The 23,274-nt window shown below is 36.4% G+C and overlaps 1 protein-coding gene across 1 annotated transcript in view; it reads left to right on the forward strand.

The window, feature by feature from the left end:
- CCDC192 (coiled-coil domain containing 192) overlaps nucleotides 1-23,274 on the forward strand; it is a 213,826-nt gene that overhangs the window by 15,482 nt on the left and 175,070 nt on the right. The window contains exon 3 of the mRNA XM_037801053.1: nucleotides 17,237-17,344. Within this exon, the coding sequence (XP_037656981.1) occupies nucleotides 17,237-17,344 (108 nt within the window). The remainder of the gene's footprint in view (nucleotides 1-17,236; nucleotides 17,345-23,274) is intronic.

Consider the following 23,274-nt stretch of genomic DNA (forward strand, 5'->3'; position numbering starts at 1 on the left):
TTCTTTTTATATTCTGGATATTAAACCTTTATTAGACATGTGGTTTCCAAATATTTTCTCCCATTAAGTAGTTTGTCTTTTCACCTCATGATAAAGTTCCTTGAGGAGCATAAGTTTTTAATTTTGAGGAGGTCCTACTCACCTATTTTTTCTTTTGTGCTTTGAGTGTAAGGTCTAAGAAACTTTTGCTTAACTCAAGATTCTGAAGATGCTTCCCTAAGTTTTCTTCTAAGATTTTTATAGACCTGGTTGTTATATTTAGGTCTTTGATCCATTTTGAGTCAATTTTTGTATATAGTGTGAGATAAGGGGTCTCCTTCATTCTTTTGCATATAAATATTCAGTTCTCCCAGCACCATTTGTTGAAGAGATTATTCTTTCCCAATTGAGGGGACTTGACAACCTTGTCAAAAATCGATGTGCTATAGATGTGACGGTCTATTTCTGAACTCTCAGTTCATTTCCATTGTTCTGTGTGCTGGTTTGGAAATAATTATGTCCCTCAAAAAACCATATTCTTTAATGCTGTCTTGTGGGGGCAAACGCATTAGTGTTGATTAGGTTGGAATCACTTGATTAAATTATTTCCATGAAGATATGGACCCTGCCCATTCAACGTAGGTCTTAATTTAATCACTGGAATCCTATAAAAGAGCTCACAAACAGAAGGAGCTCAGAGCAGCTGAGAGGGATGTATTAGAGACAAGTTAAAAGCTGACACTGATGCTGACACTTGGAGATGCTTGGAGATGTTTGGAGATGCTAGTCCAGAGTTTGCTCTGGAGAAGCTAAGAGAGGACACTGATGCTTAGATGCACAGGAGCTGAAAAAGCTAAGAGAGACCCAGAGACATTTTGGAGAAAGCCATTTTGAAATGCATCCTGGAAGCGAAGGACCAGCAGATGCCAGCCACATGCCTTCCCTGCTGACAGAGGTGTTCTGGATGCCATCAGCCTTTCTTCAGTGAAGATATCCTCTTGTTGATGCCTTAATTTGGATATTTTCATGAACTTAGAACAGTAAATTTGTAACCAAATAAATCCCCTTTATAACAGCCAATCCATTTCTGGTATTTTGCCTAACGGCAGCTTTAGAAAACCAGAACACAGAGTAACTCCAAAACAACTAATAGACACAAGCCCAGGACAAGACTCAGGCCCAGAAAAGAGCTTCCTGATATGATAGGTGGGCTGAAGCTTAAGAAAATCTCTGTTATCATTAACTGGTTACAAAATCAAGAAACAGACATCTCAGGGAATAAGTCCCAGAGTTAACATTTTAAAATATTAAAATGTACAATGTGCAACAAAAGACTGCAAGACCAACAAAGAAACAGGAAATGATACCCCATCCAAAGGAAGAGGATAAAAATCCAGAAAACACCAATGAAGAAGATTAGAATGTGGACATACCAAACAAAGACTTTTAGAAAAAGTTCTTAAAAATGCTCAAAGCAATTAAATAAAATACAGAGAAAGAAATAAAGGATATCAGGAAAACAATGAATAAGCAATATGAGAATCTTAGTAAAGAGAGAGAAATTTTTTTAAAAAAAGGAACTAAATAGAACTAATGGAGATGAAGACCACAATAACTGAAATGAAAAGTTCAACAGCAGACTGAAGCTGGCAGAAGAAAGAATCCACATACTTGAAGACAAGGCAAATGAAATGATACAGGCTGAGAAGCAGAAAGGAAAACAAATTATATAAAGCAAAAATAGCCTAAGAGACTTCCAGGATACCATCAAACCTACCAATATATGCATTATGGGAGTTCGAGAAGGAGAAGGAGAGAAAAGAGCTTAAGGAATATTCAAAGAAATAATGACAGAGAACTTCTCAAACTTAGTAAAAGGTGTGGATATGCACATCCAGGAAGCCAAGAGAGCATCAAAGAGGATAAACATGAAAAAAAATACACCCCATTGTATGTTGATAACACTATCAAATGCAAAGGACAAGGAACAAGATTTCTGAAAGCTGCAAAAGGAAAACAATGTGTCATGTACAAAGGATTTCCTGTTAGACTGAGTGCCAATTTCTCTTCAGAAACCATGGAGGTAAGAAGGCAGTGGGTTGTCATATTTTAAAGTGCTGAAAGAAACCAACTGCCAACTAAGAATTTTGTATCTGGCCATACTTTCTTTCAAAAATGAGGAAGAGAGTAAGACATTCCAAGATAAACAAAGAGGGAATTCATCACCAAGAGATCTGCCCTACAAGCAGTGCTAAAGGGAGTTCTTCAGACTAAACGGAAAGGACACTAGACAGTAAGTTAAAGTGGCATGAGGAAATAACGATCTCTGGTAAAGGAAACCATTTGGGTAATTATAAATGCAAATACTATTGTATTTTTTGGTATGTAACTCCGTTTCCTACTTGGAGTAGGTGCTAAAATACAACTGCATAAAAAGTAATGATGAATCCATAATTTTGTTCATACAAGGTACAAAATTATAATTGATAACAAGTACCAAAAAAAGGTGTGAGGACAGAGGGGTATAGGAAAAGTGTATGTATATGCTATTGAAATCAAGCTGGAATCAAACCAAATATGATTGCTGTTTTTCAGGTTGTTAAATTTTAACCCCATGGTAACCACAAGAAAAATATATAAAAAATATTTTCAGATAGGCACTCAAATGGTACAACACACAAAAAATGAAATGAATAGAGAAGTAGGCATTAATCGAAGACTTGAGGGCCAAACAGAAGTATAAGACTTACAAAGATTAAATGGCAAAATGGCAGAAGAAAGTCCTGCATTATCAGTGGTAACTTTAATAAACTTTTCAATCAAAAGGCAGATATTAGCATACTGAAAAGAAAGCATGACAAAACTATATACTGTGTGCAAGAGACTGACCTTAAATTCAAAGACACAGGTAGGGTGAACATGAAAGGATGAAAAAAAATATACCTTGCCAGTAGTAACCAAAAGAGAGCTGGAATATCTACATTAATATCAGATAAAAATAGACTTTATAACAAAAACAGTTGTGAGGGACAAAGACAGTCACTACATGCTGGTAGAGGGGACAATTCAACAGGAAGAAGTAAGAATTATAAATATGCATGTTCCTAGCAGCAGAGTCCCAAAATATCTGTCAGCAAATACTGACAGATTTGAAGGGAGAAATTGGCAGTTGTACATTAATAGCAGGAGATTTCAATACACCTCTTTCAATAGTGGATAGAACATCTAGTCAGAAGATCAACAAGGAAATACAAGCCTTGAGCAATACTCTAAACCAACTAGACCTAGGAGACATACATAGAACATTTCAACCAACAACAACAGAATATACATTCTTTTTGAGTGCATATGGGTCATTCTCCAAGATAGACCATATCGTAGGTCACAAAACAATCTCAATAAGTTAAAAAATATTGAAATCATATCATGTATTGTCTCCAATCACAACAGAATGAAGCCAGAAATCAATAACAGAGGGAGAAATGGAAAATGCACAAATATGTGAAAATTAAACAATGTACTCCTAAACAACCAATGGGTTAAGGAGGAAATCACAAGAGAAATTAGGAAATATCTTGAGGTGAATGAAAATGAAAATACAACATATCAAAACTTAGGGTATGCAGCAAATGCAGTGTTGAATGGAAAATTTATAGCTTTAAATGCTTATATTAAAAACGAAGATTTCAAATGAGACCTACCTTCAAAACTGGAAGAACTAGAAAAAGAAAAGAAAACCAAGCCTAAAGTGAGCAGAAGGAAGGAAATAAGGGTTAGCGTGGAGATAAATGAAATTGAGAACAAAAAAAAATCAGAGCATCAACAAAACCAAAAGTTTGTTCTTTCAGAAGATCAATAAAATTGACAAAACTTCAGGTAGACTGAAGGAAAAAAAAAAAGAGAGAGGAGATAAATAAAGGAAATAAAAATGAAAAGGGTGATGTTACTACTGTCCCCGCTGAAATTAAAAGGACCATAAGAGGATACTATGAACAACTGTAGACCAATAAATTAGGTAACATAGATGAAATGGACAAATTCATTGAAACACTCAAACTACCTACATTAATTCAAGAAGATGGAATATGGGAATATTGTATTTTATGCATGATTGTTTTGTAAACCCACAACTTCTCTAATAAAAAAAAGAGAGGGACAGAGACGTGAAATCATACCATATTCCTGGGGGGAGTTCTAGAAATATTTTGGTATATGGAAAGTTACAGCAATTTAAATCTAAATAGAAAAAAAATCTAAATAAACCTCTGAAAAGAAAGGTAATGCTATATAGAGATATAAACTAAAGCAAAGCATTAGTTCCAGGATTTCTTATTTTAATGATAAACTATTTAACTCGAGAACAGATCTTAGCAGTTTGAAATGAAGTTGGCCAAAGAACTGGGAAGAGCCCTTGGGAAAACTATCCTTTGCAAACAATCGGGCAAGATGACTTATTTCATATTTAATTTCTATGATAGATTGAATGTATAAGAAACAAAAGGTACTGTTATCATACAGATATCTTTCTTTATTATTATAATGTCAATAGGCAAAGAAATTTAGAAAGCATGTGGCACTGAAAGAGATTGTTCACAGACAGAATGTTTTCCAGAATTTCCCCAAGAGACTCAATGGTGCAAAGGACCACTATAAACTGAAGCATTTGCATGTCTGCAGATTTGTTTTATCAGATGCCCAGACATTTTTCTCTCTGTTTGTCTCCTTCAAATGGCAAAAAGTTCCAAACAGACATTTTTTTTCTGGAAAGCATGCCAATTTGTCGCTGTCTATGTAGTGCTGAACATTTTATTTTCTGTGAAGGTGGGAATGCTGAGAAACTTGTGTGCATAGAGGGGAGGAGAATTGTGGGATGTAAAAAAGGAACAGATGCTTTATATATATATATATATATATGCTTATTAGAGTTCAAAGTTTACTCTGAATTAATATTTTGGATAAAATCATGTTTCATATACAATTGTCTCATCTTCTGAAACGGAATGCTTAGATCAAAGGAAAACAGGACAAGGTTGGAACATGTTCAGGGGGTACATCTAACCAATCAGTCAGACTTTGAGTGCATACATCAATTGCTGTAATCTGAATCAAAATACATTCCAAAACTGTTCAAAATTCCCTGAGAGAGAACATCCTCTCAAGCACTAGGAAAATTATTTAATCTAGCCTTTCCCAAAAGGGTAAATTTTAGGACTCTTCGGATATTTAGAGAGAGGTAGGAAAAGTGTGGGGGTAAAACTGGGGTGAGAAGCATGACGAAGCCAGCTTTTGGGGATAAAGCTTGGCCTATGGCTACCTTAGGTATCAGCAGGCAGATTGGATGACATTGGCTTAATTTGTTTTGATAGCTTTGTTGAATTGAAACTTGCTGTTGGGAATAATAGTCCATGATCTTCACATCAGTAGCTGAGCTGTATGTGTTAGTCTGGGTCAGAGTCCATCAGTTATTTTCTAAAACGTTTAACAATTTGAATCAGTTTGGTGCATTATCTGAATTTAATGAGTTTCAGAGAAATTGAGGGTTTCTTCAAGTTTCAATTAGAGTTTGCTTCTTCAAAAACTTGACTTTCTTTGCAAACAGCTATGCTAACTCACACAGATGACAGAATAATTTAGTCTCTGAAAATTTTGTTTCTCATAAGAAAACTTACCGTTTACCACTATTTCAAACCATTTATGAGCCTTTATAAATTTTCAAAGTAAGTAATAAAAAAATTTGTAACATCTAACACAAAATAATATTTGATATATTAAGATCTCTTCTAAATCAATGAGAAAAAGATTAGTACTCAGAAGATAGAAAATGGACAAAGGACACAAACCACAATCTACAAGAGAAAAATGCAAATATCCAGTAAGGTGTCCAAACGCAATAGAAGGCAAAGAAACAAAAATTTTAAGCACTTAGATATCATTTATACTTGTCAGTTTGGCAAATACAAAAGTACTGAAAATGCCATTATTGGCAAAGGTGTAAGGAAACCGGGATTCTCAAATACTGTTGGTGAGAGTGTTAATCCCTAGAATATAATCTTTAATATATATCTAATACATACTTTTATATTCTAGAATCCAGCTTTTGCAATTTATCATAGGTAAATGATAGTACAAGTTTGCAAAGATGTATATATAAATATGTTTATTACAGATTTGCCCAGCAGTAGGGAATTAATAAAGCAAACTGGCATATGCATATGGTAGAATTTACTGTGAACACTAAGAATTACGGTACTTTTAAAAATTATTGGAAGATAATCTGTCATTTTTGAAATATAGGTATGTCTATGACATTTTTAATTGAAAATGATCACAAAGGATCACAAATGATAATGATTCAAAATGGTTTGATATTGTGATAGAGTCTGTCCTTTACAACCTATTTCCTTTTTCCCCTTAGAAATATGTTGTTCACTCATCTTACATGCAAATGTGGCCATCTCTGTGTGGTTAGATTCTGGATGGTTTTTATTTTCATTTTTTTACCTTTTATATTTGTCTGAGGCTTTGTGACATAAGATGTAGAAAACCCATGTTACAGAGATGACGCTCAACACGTCTTTTCCTTTTCTCCTCTCCCATCCTCATAATATTGAAGTCCACTTATCTGAATCTCTCTCCTTCCTTTCTTAACCTTCATCACACTGTCAGCTCCTGAAGGATGGGGAATGTGATTAATCCATCTTTATTCTCCAAGGTTTCGCTTTGGGCCTTACATGTAAAAGTTGCTCAATAACTATGTGAATGATTCTCATGTGTTTGCTATTGAATAACTGTACACATTGTGTTTTTCAATTAGGGAAGAATATTTTCTTGAGTCATACACTTAATGCAAAGGAATATTAAATTGTAAGGTATTTTTCAGTTAAATGTGGCTCAGAAACATTCTCTGGAAAGGAATAAATCCTGTCTTGCTTGCCTCAAATGCCTAAGGAAAGTGTTATAAATTCTAGAACCAACCTTTTTTCCCTAGGGATTATTACTTCTTAGAATCTTTCTTAAAATAGAAATATCCATGTCCCTGGTGAATATTTTCTGAATCCTATTAATCTTTATCCTTCCAAATATAGCAACATTTTACCTTTTTGCCTTCAAATGTGTTCTTACATTCTTTTCTGATAATCATGTTATTGAAAATCTAGAAAAAAAGTCTCCTATAATAACTTCCTTCATGACTACTTATCAAGTAACACTGAAATTCCAAATTGTCCAGTTGCAGAACTGGTTTGGGTTTAAAAAAACAGTCCAAAACCCACAAGGTAACTTTCAAATAACTGGAGCTCCTAACTTGAATATACTAGGAAAATAGTCATCATCATTAGCCATCTGGATCAAATAAACCTTTTAAAATTTTTTACTTTTAAAGTCATTTTTCATATAATTTACAGAAGAATAAAGGGATAGTGAGAAACATCCCCCATAGAAATTTTAATAATAATTTAAACTTAGCAAACTTCTTTGTATCAAGTAAAAAGTTGGGCACATAAATGTTATAAAAGACAGAAGGGTATTGTCATACCTCCTCTTAGTAAAATAAGGAAATCCAAGGATTTCATTTTTATACTTTTTATATTTGTCTGAGGCTTTGTGACATAAGATGTAGAAAACCCATGTTACAGAGTCCTTTACAACCTATTTCCTTTTTCCCCTTAGAAATATGTTGTTCACTCATTGATACTTGACTTGAAGAAATCCATCTACGTTCTAGGAAATCAAGACTCATGGTCTATTTCACATGCATGATCACTTCCACCATCAACATTAGAGTCTAGACAGTGTTGTCCAGTAGAAAATACTACAATCCATATATGTAATTTAAAATTTTCTAGCAGTCACATTAAAAATTTAAACAGGTGAAATTTTAATAACATATTTTAACATATCCAAAATGTTACCATTTAAACATGTAATCAATATAAAAATTATTAATGAGGTATCTTACATTCTTGCTTTTCATTCCAAGTCTTCGAGATCTGATGTTTATTTTATATTTAAATGCATCTCAATACTAACTAACTATATTTCTAGTACTCAATATTTTCATGTGGTTAGTGGCTACCATGTTGGACAGTGCAGCTTTTTACATCCATCTTCTGATTTTCTACAAATTGTGAAATGTTTTCCTGTCAGTTACCTTCTCTTTGGGCATTGTGGATGGAAAAAAGAAAAATTACGAATTCTCAACTGTGTTCAATGAATCTAAAAACAGACTACAAAAATAGTATCTTCTCTTTTATGCCTTCTTGAAAGATGATCCATTACTCCAGGCAACACAATAAGAAATAGAAGGATGTTTATTTGCTATCATTCTAGGTGATTCCACCATTTTTCTTTCTTTCTTAAAAATCATAATTGGAAATAATTGATGAATAATAATAAAAATTATTACCAGGGTGCTGAAATAGCAAAATTGTTTCAAGGTACATGAAAAATAAGATTGCTAAGATCCTGCGATGCGTCTCAGATTTAAAAGATGGACCTCTATGAGAATTGCAAGATAGAATAAGTTTTATTTAATTAAAAAAAATAAATAAATAAAAATAAATGTTCTTCATAAGACTTCTAAGGAAGAATAAAATTCATGAAATACCAATTTTTATAAATAGAACTGCTCAGATGAGAAACTCACAACTGAATTTGGGTACAGTGAACTCTGGTGGTATATTCAGGATTAAATTGCATTTATTAAACACCATGGGGGGGGATTTCTGAGACTTAAAAAAAATTCTCTTTTCCTTTTCCATAAGCAAGCATCTCATAGCATAGCATTTCCTAAGTTTTCTCCTCATTTTTTTGAAAAACTTTGTCTTTTAGCTCTATTCCATATTCCTCTTGCTCTTCTCCTTTTCACCCGATTATGCATTACAAAACCTAAATGAACATGTCTGGCAAAAAGGTCAAGGAAGGGAAGAAATGGAGGAGACCAAGTAAAAATCTTCTTTAGCAGGCAGAGGATGATACACTCTGTAACCTCCCCAGCTGCATTTTTGTATTTTTTACTTCAGTCTATGCATAATGATTTACCTTTTGCAGTAGGGAGTAACCAAGCTAGATATAGTTGCATAATGCCAAGATCACCAGAGAATTTCTAAGAGTTTTGGTCTTTGTAATCCACTTTCAGGCTTTCTCCTAGGCTGTGAGCTCCCAGATGTTAAACCGTAGAAACAGACTCTAGATCTTCAAATGATTTTTTTTTTTTTTACTTCCTTCTATGGATCAGGCATTGTTCTAAGAATTTTCCTGCATTTCTATATTTAATCATCATAGCAGTCCCTTGAGTTGTCATTTTCTCCATTTTTATAAATGAGGAAATGGAGGCTCAGGGATAATTAAATTATTCGCTTAAAGTCACACAAACAAAAACTAATAATTACCTTAGGGGCCCGGTTTCATTCAGATTCTTATTTGAAAGCAACAGAACCCATTCTACCTGGTGTTAAGGGGAAAATGAATTATTAAAGGATACTTGGTGTTTCATAGGTTCTCTAGGAAAGCCAGAGTGTCAGGCTTGGAGACTTACCTGATTATCACCCTACAAGATTCTGGTGGGGAACCTACTACTGTCGCCACTGGGCATAGGCCTCACATCACTTGTCACTGCCCCTGGGTATGAGATGCTACTTCTAAGTCTTCTGCTGCTTCAGCCTCTCAAAGCAGAATGACCCTGTTGATCTTGCTAGCTTCCATTCTGTTTGGCCCCTCCTTCCCATTGCTTTCTTCCATATAGAAGTCTCACATTGGTGGGTGTATTTGGTGGAGCCTATGTCATAAGCATCTTCCTTGGATACAGGGAAGCTGGAGAGGGAATTTCTGGCTTCTACTTTGGGGAGAGAGGATTTGTGAGATGGGAAATTCTCCAAATAGGGGAAGACATTGGGCAGCCAAAATGGCAGGACAGGAGGCTACTACAGAACTCAAAATGACTTAGGAATAATGATCTCATTTCATAGAAGAGAAAACTGAGCCCTACTTGAGTAACTAAAATGGGGCATGCTATGCCTTCTTGTCTGATAGTATGGCCATGCTTCCTAGTGTCATTTTGACTGGGATACCTTAAAAGAAGTGGAAATTCATAGCAGAAATGAGACCTCCCAGCTGTCCTCTGCTTACCTTATCACATTGGAATGTATTATGGAACTTGCCTGAACTTTTATCTGATACAAAAGGATGCATAACACATTTCTCCTTCAGATCTTGGTAAAAAGGGAAGTCTGCAAATGCCCGTTTGGAAAAATAAGGGTTTCTCATAGAACATCCAGTTCAACTAAACATTTCTTTGCTAGGTCTTAGGAACAGCATCAGTGGAGTTTTGAAGTACTTATGTTGCAATTGTATTTCTTGGATTTTTAAAGAGTTTACTTGTTTAGGGACTAAAAATCACTCTGAGCATTTATTCACTCATAGCATTTGTTGTTGATTATTTACAGGGCAGCAATGATTTATTCAGAAAACTAACTTTGAAAAACCACGGTCATTGGGGACAATAAAATTCAATCACCTCACTATGTTGAATACATGAATAAATTGTAGATTATGGATCATATATTTGTCTGTTCATCTGCACAATTTATAATAGAGGCAGCAAGAACATATCATTTTTTTAAGATTTTGTATTTTATTTTTGAATAAAAATTAAAAGGGTCTGGGATAGAATATTCCTTCTAAATGAGGAATTCTTAATTTGGGCTACATGGGTAACATTGAGAAGGGTGCTTTAAACACCCTAAAAGTACATGTAAAAATATGTGGTTGTGTGATTAGTGTGCAATTGTGCATGCATGCATTTTTTTTTTTCTGGGGAGAGATTTCATAGAGTTCATTAGAGTTCTCAAAGGGGTTTGTGACATTCAAAATTTTAAGAAATTAATCCTTATAATCAAAACATTAGAGGGCTATTTTAGGTCACAGAACAAATTTTGTAACCTAATGTGTGCTCATATTCACGTCTCCTCTAACCTACTCCTTGTTTTATTATTGAGTTTAATTTAAATGAGGAGAATACCTATTATTTATGAGGTCTCTTTCTCTATCTCCTGCACCAGAACTCTCTAATAATACTTGTACAAGACTTCTAAGAACATATAAACTAATCTTATTTGAGATAGAACTAGAATATTTGAAAATAGGTTAGGACTATCCGAATCCTCATCAAAGAGCCTTCTGGTTTGTTAAAGCTGCCATTATGCAAAATACCAGAAATGAATTGGCTTTTATGAAGAGGATTTGTTACATTACAAATTTACAGTTCTAAGGCCAAAAAAAGTGTCCAAACTAAGGCATCAACAAGAGGATACCTTCACTGGAAAAAGGCCGATGTTGTCCGAAACACCTTTGTTAGCTGGGAAGGCATGTGGCTGGTGTCTGCTGGTCCTTTGCTCCCAGGTTTTGGTTTCAAAAAGGCTTTCTCCAAAATGTCTCTGGGCTTCTGTCTCTCATAGCTTCTCTCTCTCAGCTGCTGTGCATTCTTGCTTGTTCTCCCAGGGCATTTCTCTCTAATTGTCTGGGGCTCTCTTAGCGTCTCTGTGGCAGACTCTGGGCTTCATTTCTTAGCTTAGCATCTCCAAACTTCTTTCTGTCTGCATCTCCAAGCATCTGGTCTGTGTCAGCTCTTAGCTTCTCCTGGGAGCAAACTCTGGATTACATATTTTAGCTTTTCTCAAAAATGTCTCTCTCAGCTTCTCTGAGCTCTTTCTCTCTGTGAGCTCTGTTAAAGGACTCCAGTAGACTAATCAAGACCCACTCTGAATGGGTGGGGTCACAACTCCATGGTAATGATCTAATCGAAAGCTCCCACCTACAGTTGGGTGGCTCACATCTCCATGGAAACAACCTAATCCAAAAGTCACACCCTAATCAAAAGACTAGTAAGTCTGCCCCCACAAGATTGCATTAAAGAAAATGGCTTTTGTGGGGGTCATAATAAATTCAAACCAGCACAAAAAGCAAAGGATGAGGCCCCCAAACACAGAGTAGTATATAATAAGTGAGCATAAAAGTGTTAATTTAACCACCAAACTCTTGGCATTCTTTTGATTTCATATGAAACCAAATCCTAGGATTTTTGTATTGGAGAGAAATTCTAAGCTGAGGATTCTGACGAGGGAAAGAAACTTGTCTATTGCATTACTCCTTATTTCCCCAACACCTGGTACAGTACATGGCAAAGAGTGAGCCCTCAATACATTTTTTTTTTAACTTAAATGAACGGAACTGCTTTTAACTGAGCTGAAATTAGACCCAGCCTGTTAAGAGTTCTGAGTAGGCTATAATTTAAAGCTATTCATGAAGCTATCAATGTCACCTGGTCATTTTTCTTTGCCTCCCATGACAACAATCGTTTTATAAATAAAAATCTGAGTCAATAATTCCTCTAGAATACTTTTTTTATTTTATACTAATAGTAAAGCTATGGATATGGAAAAGTAGTTAAATCTTTCACCAGAGAAAAGGTAGACTTTTAGGAATGTGTTTTTGTTCTGAAAAATAGTATATTGGAGGCTTGCTACAGCAGGCAACTTGATATAGAATACAGGCCCATCTTGAACGTGGTCTGTTGAATTCAGGAGCACTTGATAAAACATTCAATTACTTATTCAATAGAGGTCACTTAAATCAGGGGTCTCTATATTTTTAGATTTAATAAACCAGTAAGAATTTCCACCCCAAAACTAATCGGGTTATTTTTCGTAGGACTATCAACTTTTCAAAAATTTTCAAGGAAAGGCACTAAAACAGAAAAATTTCCGTATATTATCACCATAATTTGTTTAAGAAACATCCTTTCACAGGATAAATAAATAAATAAAAGAAAAATGATAATCTCTGAATAAAGGACAGTCCTCTAAGTGGATGAAGTTGGCTTAATGAAAAATTCACAATATACTTTTTAAAACTTTTGTTTTTGTCCTTTGGCTGCTGACTGATGAAAATGCCATCACAAACCAGGACTGATCCATGGGCTGGCATTTGGGAACCACTGATTTAATTAAACCTCTTTGGGTTGAATTTTCTTCATTTCCTCTTCCATTTCTACTCTCCACCCTTCTACACTGTATTCTGTTCCTGAGAAGCCAGTCTCTGTGGACTTACTTCTTCAGGCTCTCTTGTCCTCTGGCTTTTGTTGGATTCAGACCATTGGAGGACAGAAGATGAGAGGAGATGAGGTCAAGGTTCTTATTCCCCTGGTCCTCCCCACTCCCTCCACCACTGCTGGGGCGCAGGGTGGCCGTGGCTGTGTTCCTCTACTGAGGGTCATGGGTCCTGTGTTGTGACCCTCTCCCAGAGTTCTCATCTAGAGTCCTGTAGTGATGCCCTCCCCTTACTTCTCCCAAATGGTACCTGCACTCCTAGGTGTTCTTAGGTGTGGGGTGCCTCATCATCCCTTGTTGATGCCTGTAACCATGCCCACACATTGGTAAATAATCTCTTCATTAAACTCTCCTCGAACTCTCATTGGAATGGCCATCTGTTTCCTGCTGGGACTTGACCAATATGTTTTTTTCATTTAAAAATGAGGGAACTGAGAAGGGTAGTAGCTGGCCAAAGCCATGTAGTCTTTGAAGAGTCAGGCAGGTCCAGAACGGGTCCTCCAAATTAAAAGCTGAGTGTTCCTTAGTGCTCACGTGTCACCGTCGTGCGGCCATCTCCTTCACAGTCACAACGAGGGCACTTTCTAGGATCTTTTTTCCACTGGGCTTCAGTAATAGTTGCTGTTTTTACAAGTTTTGAATTTAAATACCTTATTAGGTGACTATTGGGGTAACCTTCTATAAAGGTGGAATTTGCTATAATCGCCCTTTGTCTAGCAATCTTGTTTTTATTAAATGCACATGCATATCTTTAACACAGGAAGTTTGTTCTTAATTGCACACTTGACTGAATTTCCCACTGCTGTTTGATCACTTGTTGTTACAAAAGTGTCCTATAGGTACTTTCTTTAACTAGGATTTTAAAATAAGTAAGAAAGCCTTAATAGTAAATTATTCTCTTTGAAAGAGTTGAGATAATGGAATTATTAAAAATAACATTTATTTTGCACTTAATCTGTACAGGAGTTACCTACTTTACCTCATTTAATCCTCACAGCAACCTATTCACCCTCATAACTATCTCCTTGCCCTCCGCTGTGCTGTCTGGCCCTTGGCCTTGGAAAACTGAGTTCTTTGGGACTCTGATCCCTGTCAGTGTTCCATGTGGGATGCATGGAAAGTATTGCTCCGTCACTGTTTCAGCCTCTCAGCATGAAGGACACTTTCTTCTGGTGCAACCACCCACGTGACTGCTGAGCCTTCAATCAGTCAACAGCTATGTATTAAGCTCCAACTAAATGCTCCACAAAGTCCTGCTTTTGCCTGTGCGTGCAGGAGCCTTTCTAAGTGTGGCACATGGATTTAGGGCAGGAGTGGAAGGTTGGCTCAGTCAGAGACCTTGAACCAGTCTTGAAGGTTGAAAGACCCTTGTATGCCTGAGGGAGAAGAGCGAGGTTACCGTAGGACAGAGAAATACTGGCTTAAAAGCAAGGACAGGCTCAATGAGAAGATCCTGGGGTGGGTTAGATAAACCAAGAAAAATGAAATTTAAAAAAATACATAGATTTTCCTCTAGATTTTCAAATGAGGAGCCTCTGCAGCCAAAAGGAAATCTATTCTTACAATGTCATGTAAGATGTGTTCAATTAATATAGACTACCAACCTCAATAGGAGGCATCTTAACTGTAATCAGAGATTATTGAAATTTTAGTAATCTTTAGTAGTCTTTTAGTTTGATCATCTTGGTTACCTCAGATACATATATTTGGACTGCTGGCTTGATATTACGTAGAAAATTTTAAGACTAAGAATAAAAATTTAAAACTGGAATTACCATTCATTTGCTGGAATTTACAGTTTGGAAATTCACAGACACAGGCTCAACCCCCAAACACCTGTTTCTCATATATTTTCAGCATTTTGATACCATGTAACACACTTGATTAATATAATTCACCTGTCAATTACTTTAGCTACTGACACAGTGTTCATGTACATGATAAATATAAACCACTTTACAGGAGGTGTGTCCACAGTTGCTTGGAAGTGTAATGAACTTAATGACATAAAACCTACCTTTCTACCCTTCTGCCATTGCACCCTGTAAAACTGAGACAATGACTGACTACATCTGGCATTTTTAGGGCTTCTGAGCCCACACACCAACCTCTAAAATATCTCAATCCTGTATTTGCTGATTTCTGAAATTGTATTTGACTTAATTTTTATTACTTTGGTAAATATGGGTGGCCTCCTATAAGAAATATTTGTCTTCATAAGAGTTCTGTATGCACCATTTTTATCTCAGTGAATATGTGTATATGGCTCTTTCCCTAATGGAGTAGGGTAAATGAGAGATAGAGAGATATGACTGGTCAAAGTGAGGAGTGACAGCTGGCAGCTGGGGTAAAGGTGCAGCAAGCAGATGTTGCATTCTTCAGTTTGCTCAGGTCTCTCCCTGTTCTGTAACACATGACAATTTCCCAAACCTACCTGTACAAAAAGTCCTATGTTATTTAATAACAGTCTTTGGTGAAGCCTGTTTCATTTGGCTTTGACTTAAAATGCTTTTGTTTTACTGGAAATGGCCATCCTTCTTGGCTTGGGAAATTTTGGATGTTTGGAGAAAAGGATCTGGAGAAATGGATTAGCTAATCTTGTTGGTTCTACTCACATTAATTTAAAAAACAAAAACAAAAGCAAAAACAAAAACTCCCTCTTGAGAACAAACACCAGACAATAAGATTCTCCCTGGAAATAAGAGTTTAGAAGAGGGATTCCCAATCTTTTTGGAATAGTTTGACCTTTTTGCACTTCTCCCTTTTACTGAAAACATGGTACAGCATAGCTCCCCCTATCTTAAATAGAAATCCACCGGAATTTTGCCTTGAGGCAAGTTTTTGAGAATTTTTGGAGGCCACTCTTAAAATTATGAGGATCATTATGGGATGTTGAGAATCATTGGTTCACATCATCCCTAGTATCACCATTCCAGCCCAAGATGATCATGCCCCAAAAGGCAGGCTTTTGGGGAGATTATGCAGCCATGTGTGGCAGTGCTTTACCTAGGATCCAAGTTGATCTTGAGACATAGCGACATTTCTTTGTCCTTCATCACATGAAGTTCCATCTCTATCAGAAGACAGTGTCAGGGCCCCAAAGTTCAGGGGCCTGAACAATTGTATGAATTTTATGAACAATTATAGGAACTGAAGGAATGCTTTATTTATATGGCCAGTTCCATTTACCACCAGATGGCTCTATTGTATCATCAGGAAATGCACACATGTGCAAAATCGATGGTCTTCTAAGCCAAAAAGGAAAAGTAAAGCAGAAGTTAGACCCTTAAAATATGTAGGAACACACTTCTTTCTTTATGCGGTTAATTGGAAGCAGCTGCAGCAGCTTGAGCATTTACAAGAAACGAAGACATGCCCAGGAAGGCTATGGGAAGGTCATAATCTTGGTACATGTAAGATTTTCCTTTTGAAGTTTCATATTGCTTTCTGATTATTCATTAATTGTCACAATAGCCAAAGTGGAGTCACAAAGCAGTTTAGTGTCAGTAAGGCCTATAATTAGTTCCACACCAATCTTACATGCTCTTCAGCTTGTAGCTGAGAAAGAGTAACTTAAGAGCTATTTCAAGAGGTAAAATCTAGGCATCTGCTGATTTGGGTGATATTAGCTATGCTCTGGGAAGAACAATCTGATTCTAAAGCATGTGGCATTTTTCTTTAAAGGGTCTTTGCTTTAATGGGACTTGTGATAAAAAAGTGGATATCAGAGGAAACAAGGGCTTCCCTGAGTTCTAGATGACCCTGTTCCTCAAGATAAGTGAAGGCTAAAAACATAGGCTTTCTGCAGGTGAATTCCCATGAGGAAAGTAAAACTTTGGTCTTAACTTCTTAAAGTTCTCTTTGTATCAAGAAAAGAAAAATGTGGGTTAACTGAATTACACTGTGGGAAATTTTATTTTACTTTCTCAAGCTGTTCATTTTCTTATTTAATATGCAATTTTTATCCTCACTTTAGGCCCTAAACTGTTCAATAAGTCTGTTGTTTGTATGTTTTACTTGTTTATTACTGTCTTAAAGATGAAAAAGGGAGGATTTATGTGAGTTTATTAAGCCTATCCCTAGTCCATAAAGTTGTTTGAGATGTGCTAAGGAAACTACATGTCAAAAAATAATACTTGATTATTGTTTTAAAGAAGGAATCCCTGGAAACTGGACATATGGCGTTTACTTTGGCACAACTCGAAGCCTTGAAAATTTGCCTGAAGGAAGCAGAAGAAAAGGCTAAATCCTTATCCGAGCAGGTAATACCTGTCAGCCTGACTGGAAATTCGTGTTCCTCAGTATGCAGTATAGCAAATGTAAATCCAAAAGCAAGTTTTAACCTCTGCCCCTATTGATACACACACAGCATTTGTTTAATATATAATAATTACGTAAATTTTTATGAACTTTTTCAGCATTTAATAAATTTCTTTCACATTATTTTTATTTTCATTCACACAGTCCATGAGTTAGGCAACCCACCTTTAGGTGAGGGGTTTTCCTCAAAAAGCGATGTGTAGGTGTATTATAAATCAGTAAGCTCAAAGGTAAAATAAAACCCATAGAAATCACACAGAAGAAATTTTCTTGAATTATTTGAAGAATAGAATGATCTGAGAACTATTTGAAGACATGCTCTTGGAAGAGGGTTTTTCAAATATTGTTTTCCCTCTAGTTTTTGAAACGCACAGGAGTCAAGCAGCTCACAGGTGCAGCCAGGCCCTCAGTGGGCAGCCTAGACACATTATTAGGAGCTCTGTGTCCGCAGCAGGTTCCTGGTCTCCGAGGTGTGGGGAACAGTACGGCTCAGACCTGGGGCTGGACCATTTCCCAGTGTGATTATACCTTGTCAACAGTGTAGTTTACAGATAACAAAATCCCCTTTTTATTGTCACCCTTTCCCACTGGCTAGAGGGCTCTGGCCCAGAGGGCAAAGCTGCCTAGAGTCGGGGGGCCCCCCACTCTAGCATCGGGCAACAATGCTCACTTGGTGACAGTCAGTGAAGGGAAAAAGACAGAAGACATCCCTGAGTTGCTATAAACATTAATTTCTCATGAATTGACATGTTTTAATAATAATTTTTAGAAACTTCTGAAAAAACAATTCTGAGATTATTTTTTTAAGTAATTAAGCCAGTGTGTCTGTGCAGTAAAATCTGAGTCTACTGTAAGTTTAACACACAAGTGGCCTCTATTTCTTTTCTAATTTACCAAAAGTGCATCTCAGTATCTGGGTTGTGTTTATAGTTTATTAATCAGATGAAAGTATGTTCCCCTAGGCCTGGACCTTTTGGGGAGAGTTTTTACCTCAGCCACATGCTACAGCCCTGACTTACCAACAGGTCTTTTCTCTAAAACAAATACAAACAGGCCTCAAACTGTGCCACATTTGTGAGTTACAAAGAATATAATGATGAACATGAGGTACCATTTTGAGTAAAGAAACTAAGAATTCCAGAGCCTCCAACATATTTGAAAGGTTAACTAAAAAGGGGCACTCCAGCTGGCATTAAGTTGCACCAAGAAGATATATGTTCCTTTTGTAATTGGATGGCTTTTAATGATTTCTCATTTAAGTCAGCAAAATTCAAATCAACCATAATAATAGTCATCCTTTTGTTCTTTATAAAATATTTTTATCCAATACAAATGTCCCCTAATATTTGAGATTCTTAACATGATGATCCCTTTATATAACACCAAACGATTAGGTGTATTTACTTTTTCCAGTGCTTAGCAAATTAAACATATAAAATGGAATCTGGAGTTCACTCAACTTCTTGTGTACTTACCATGAGTAAGGTACTGCTTAGGTGTTTTGGGAAGAAAGACACATAAACCAGGGTCTCTCTACCCAAGAAGATCATAGCTGAAAAGAATCATTGGAAGGGCTGTAGATTGAAAATGGACATTTTTATGGCTCCAAATAAACAGCATAATTACATTAAGTTGCAGTATCTATGTGTGTTATTGTCCTGAAGTATTGTCCTTGAAGTTGCTAAATTTGCATAACCAAGTGAATTTAATTGGAAGTTGGCAATGGTTTGAGGAAAAGGAGAGTATGAAGTGTAAGGTTCATTACAGGCATTTTCAATATTCCATTTTTAATAAGTTGAGCATTTTATTAAACTTGGCTGTCTCCACTGTTACTGTTGAAACAGGTTAATCAAGTACAGGCACTGTTCTCAAAGGATTCAATCCTGAGACTTTTGCTTTTTCCAATGTTTTAATTTACTTTTAACCCTGAAAAGATAAGAACTGTAAGAGCATTCCCATTTTTAAAATCTGAATTGATGTTTTAAAGAAAATGGGATGAGAAAAGGCTAGGGAAAGATAAGGAGAACAACTCACTTCTCTTAAAGCTAGATTATGAGAATATTTCAAAATGGAGTACATGTCTCAAACAGTCAAATATTTGTCCACTGGGTGCCACTGTCCTCCTTACCAGGATTGCAGAAGGATAGATTGGCTTTAATATTAATGAAATTGATTACTGTGTATGCATGTTTGTGTGTGTGTGTGTTTGAAGGAATAGTTTGTCTGCTATACAAGCTAGGTCTTCTTTCAAATGTCTTAATGAAGGATGTGTCACAGTCCATTGAGAATGCCACCTGACTTTCACAGGTAACCCAAATCAAGGTCCCTTCTTGCAAGGTCTCCTTTTGTCCACTGTGAGTAAAAAAGATTAAATAAATAAGGAGATTATGGTCAATTCCTCTGGTGAAGTCACACAGTAGACAGAATTCCTCATTGGCTTCCCTCTAGCTAGCAATTACTCTTTATTTCTCTGCAGTTGTGTCACTATTAACAAAATGAAAGTAATATGTGATCAGGATAATTTGCAATTAGGATTTCTAGTTGGGACTATTCAAGGCTGTAAGAAATAATTTTGCAGCAATTCAGCTGGACAGAGTGAGAAAGGGTCATAAAGCACCCAACTTGTGTCCTGGGTTATAATACGAAATAACTCAAAACATTACCAAGTTTTGCTAAAGAAAATACTTGATTGTATTTCCTGAAAGTTAAAATCAGTGTGAGGAAAGCCTACTGCCTAGAAAGTGGGTAGTAGATAACAGGTAGAAAGAGAAAAGGAAAGTAAGGAAAAATATTAGGGGACAGAGAGAAAAAAGAAGAAAAAAGTTTCTGGAGAAACTCATAAAAAGCCTGTTTTATGTGTGTGCTGACTTACATTACCAGTGCTTATAGGAGGAACAAAGAAAGAGGTTCTGGTGAGCTGCACTTTATGCCCATATGCAAGCAGATAGATTCCACAGCTTTGGTGAACTTTTGGTAAATTAATCACAATCACAATATTGTGCCACACCCTCACCAATACCCATTACCCCAACTTTTTCACCCCTTTAAACAGAACTCTGTATCCATTAAGCAATAACTCCTTATTCCTACACCTCCTCCCCCATCCCACCACCCATAACCTATGATCATCTCTGTCTCTGTGAATTTTACTTCTTTTAAGTATTTCCTATAAGCAAGCTTATACAATGTTTGTCTTTTTGTATCTGGCTTATTTCACTCAACATGATGTTTTTAAGGTTCATCCATATTGCAACTTGTCTCAGAACTTCATTCCTTTTCACAGCTAAATAATCTCCCATTGGGTGTATATTTCATATTTTGTTTATCCATGTGTTGATGGATGCTTGGGTTGCTTCCACCTTTTGGCAACTATAACATTACTTAAATAGTGATATAAAAATGTCTGCTCAAGTATCTACTTTCAGTTCTTTGGAGTATATACCAAGAAGTTCATACGGCAATTCTATTTTCAACTATCTAAGGAATTGCCAAACTGATTTCCACCATGGCTGCACCATTTTTTCATGACACTAGAAATGTGTAAGGGTAACTATTTCTCTGCATCATTTTCAACACTTATTATTTTCTGTTTTTTTTTTGTTGTTGTTGTTGTTTTGTTTTGTTTTATTTTAAAAATAGTCATCCTAGTGGGTGTAAGGTGGTATCTCATTGTGGTTTTGATTTGCACGTCCCTGATGACCAATGATGTTGAGCATCTTTTCATGTGCTCTTTAGCCGTTTGTAAATCCTCTTTGGAGAAATGTCTAGTCAGCCTTTTGCCCATTTTTTAATTTGGTTATTTGTCTTTTGTTGTTGAATTGCTTGACTGGCTTTTCTACCATCTGGCTTTCTCTCTACTCTTTCTCAGCTCTTCATTTGGTAAAGGGACTTAAGTTCTTTAACTTGTTCTTTCTGCTTCATCTCTTGGATCATCTGTCAGTTTCTGTCCACTCTCTGATTCTGCCCAGACTGGGAACTGGGGGGTGGATGGATGAGCAGAGCTAGGATCTTGTAATTTCAGGGTTTTCTTTGGTAAGCTGTGGAGTGGAGGGATCTGTGATCATTTCTGCACTGAGAAGTTGAATCCAGTAACAGCTATGTAGTCAGAATTAGCTTAGGATGCACTCTGGGTACTGTATCTAGCAAAATATTAGTCATATATTAAGTGGGTATTGAGCACTAGCTAGATAAGATATATCATAATGTGATCCAAAGGCTAGGAAGTGGGAGACTGGGTGGGGAACTTGAGTTTTTCTTCTGACCATTGTTTCTCCCCAGGTAGATATGAGGGTGCATCAAGAGGTCCTATCCTGTCAAGCCCATGTGTGGTGTGGCAAAACACCTCTTTATGGTCTTTTGAGAAATCCTTAGGATTTTGTATTTGCAAGATCATGTCACCTGCAAGTACAAATGGCTTTACTTATTCCTTTCCAATCCAGATGCTTTTTTTTTTCTTGCCTAATTGCCCCGGCTAGAACCTCCATTACAATGTTGAACAGAAGTGGTGAGAATGGATAACTTATTCTTGTACCTAATCATAAAAGAAAAATTTTTAATCTTTCACTATTAAGTATGATGTTAGCTATGTGTTTTTCATAGAGGACCTTAATCAAATTGTGGAAGTTGTCTCATATTCCCAGTTCACTGAATGTTTTTTATCAGGATAGGGTGTTGGATTTTCTTAAATGCTTTTTCTGCATTCCTGGGATAAATCCCACCCAATCATGGTGTATAATCTTTTCAATATGCTTCTAGATTTATGGTCTTTTGGAACATGAAAAATGGGCTTCATCATATTTGTTTCCGTAAAGAGAAGTTTGTTGGTGATATTCAAAATGCAGAGAAATTTCAATGTAGAAGAACATGGTAATTTTATTTCTCAGTTTTTGGAAAACTGTGAGCCTTTTTCTTACCTTTTGGTAATAGCTCATATGCCACCAGAGCATACATTTTTTGCTGGCCTGATGACAGAGACATTCCCTAAGGCTCAACATAAAACTAGAATTCCAGTATCCTCACACTATAGCTAATCTGACCAGTTATCTCATATACAAAGAACAAGCCCTTTCCTTCTCCCCTCGAATCTCCCTCCCTAGAGCCCTCTCAAACTTTAGAGAATAACAGAAGCAATGTTGGATAAAAAAGCATGAAAGCTTGGAGGTCTAAGCTAGTATTCTGTAGGAATATATGCCTGTATGTATGCACTGTAAATGGTGAACAATGGGTGGAGGAACTAATGTTTATTAAGCACCTGTCGGTTTCTAGGTGCTGAGCTTAGATTTATGGACATCTCATTTGATCCTCCAAATAATCCTATGAAGGGAAGTAGTATTAAAACCCCCATTTACTCTTGAGGAAAACAAGACTCAAAAACATTCAGTCAATTGCCCAAGGTCATACAGTTAATAAATGGTGAAGCAGGTATTATGACCCATGTATGATTAAAATTCGAAGTCCCTACTCTTAAAAGTATGTGATCATAGCCCAAAAGCCATTTTAAAGGAGTTTCCTTCACAAGCAGCACTAAACCAGTAAGATTTGCCTTGTTTCCCAAACTGGAACTTAGAGGGCTTGTCAAACAGATTGCTGGGCCCCACCCCCAAACTCTCTGGTTAAGTAGATCTGGGGTAGGGTTCGAGAATTTGCATTTCTAACAAGTTCCCAGCTGATAGTGATCCAGCTGATCCAGAAACTACGTTTTGAGAGCCACCATTCTTATTTATGCATCAGAAGGCAGTTTTAGAGCAAACAGTGCCACCATCTTTCTTGAATTTGATAATGATAGCCACCAGAGTGCACTTTCATATGAAGCCTTCCCCTCATATCTGCCAAGAGGTTCTGAAGCTACCAGTGTCAACAGGTTCTAGCCACA

Source organism: Choloepus didactylus, chromosome 13, assembly GCF_015220235.1.
Source record: "Choloepus didactylus isolate mChoDid1 chromosome 13, mChoDid1.pri, whole genome shotgun sequence".
NCBI lineage: Eukaryota > Metazoa > Chordata > Mammalia > Pilosa > Megalonychidae > Choloepus > Choloepus didactylus.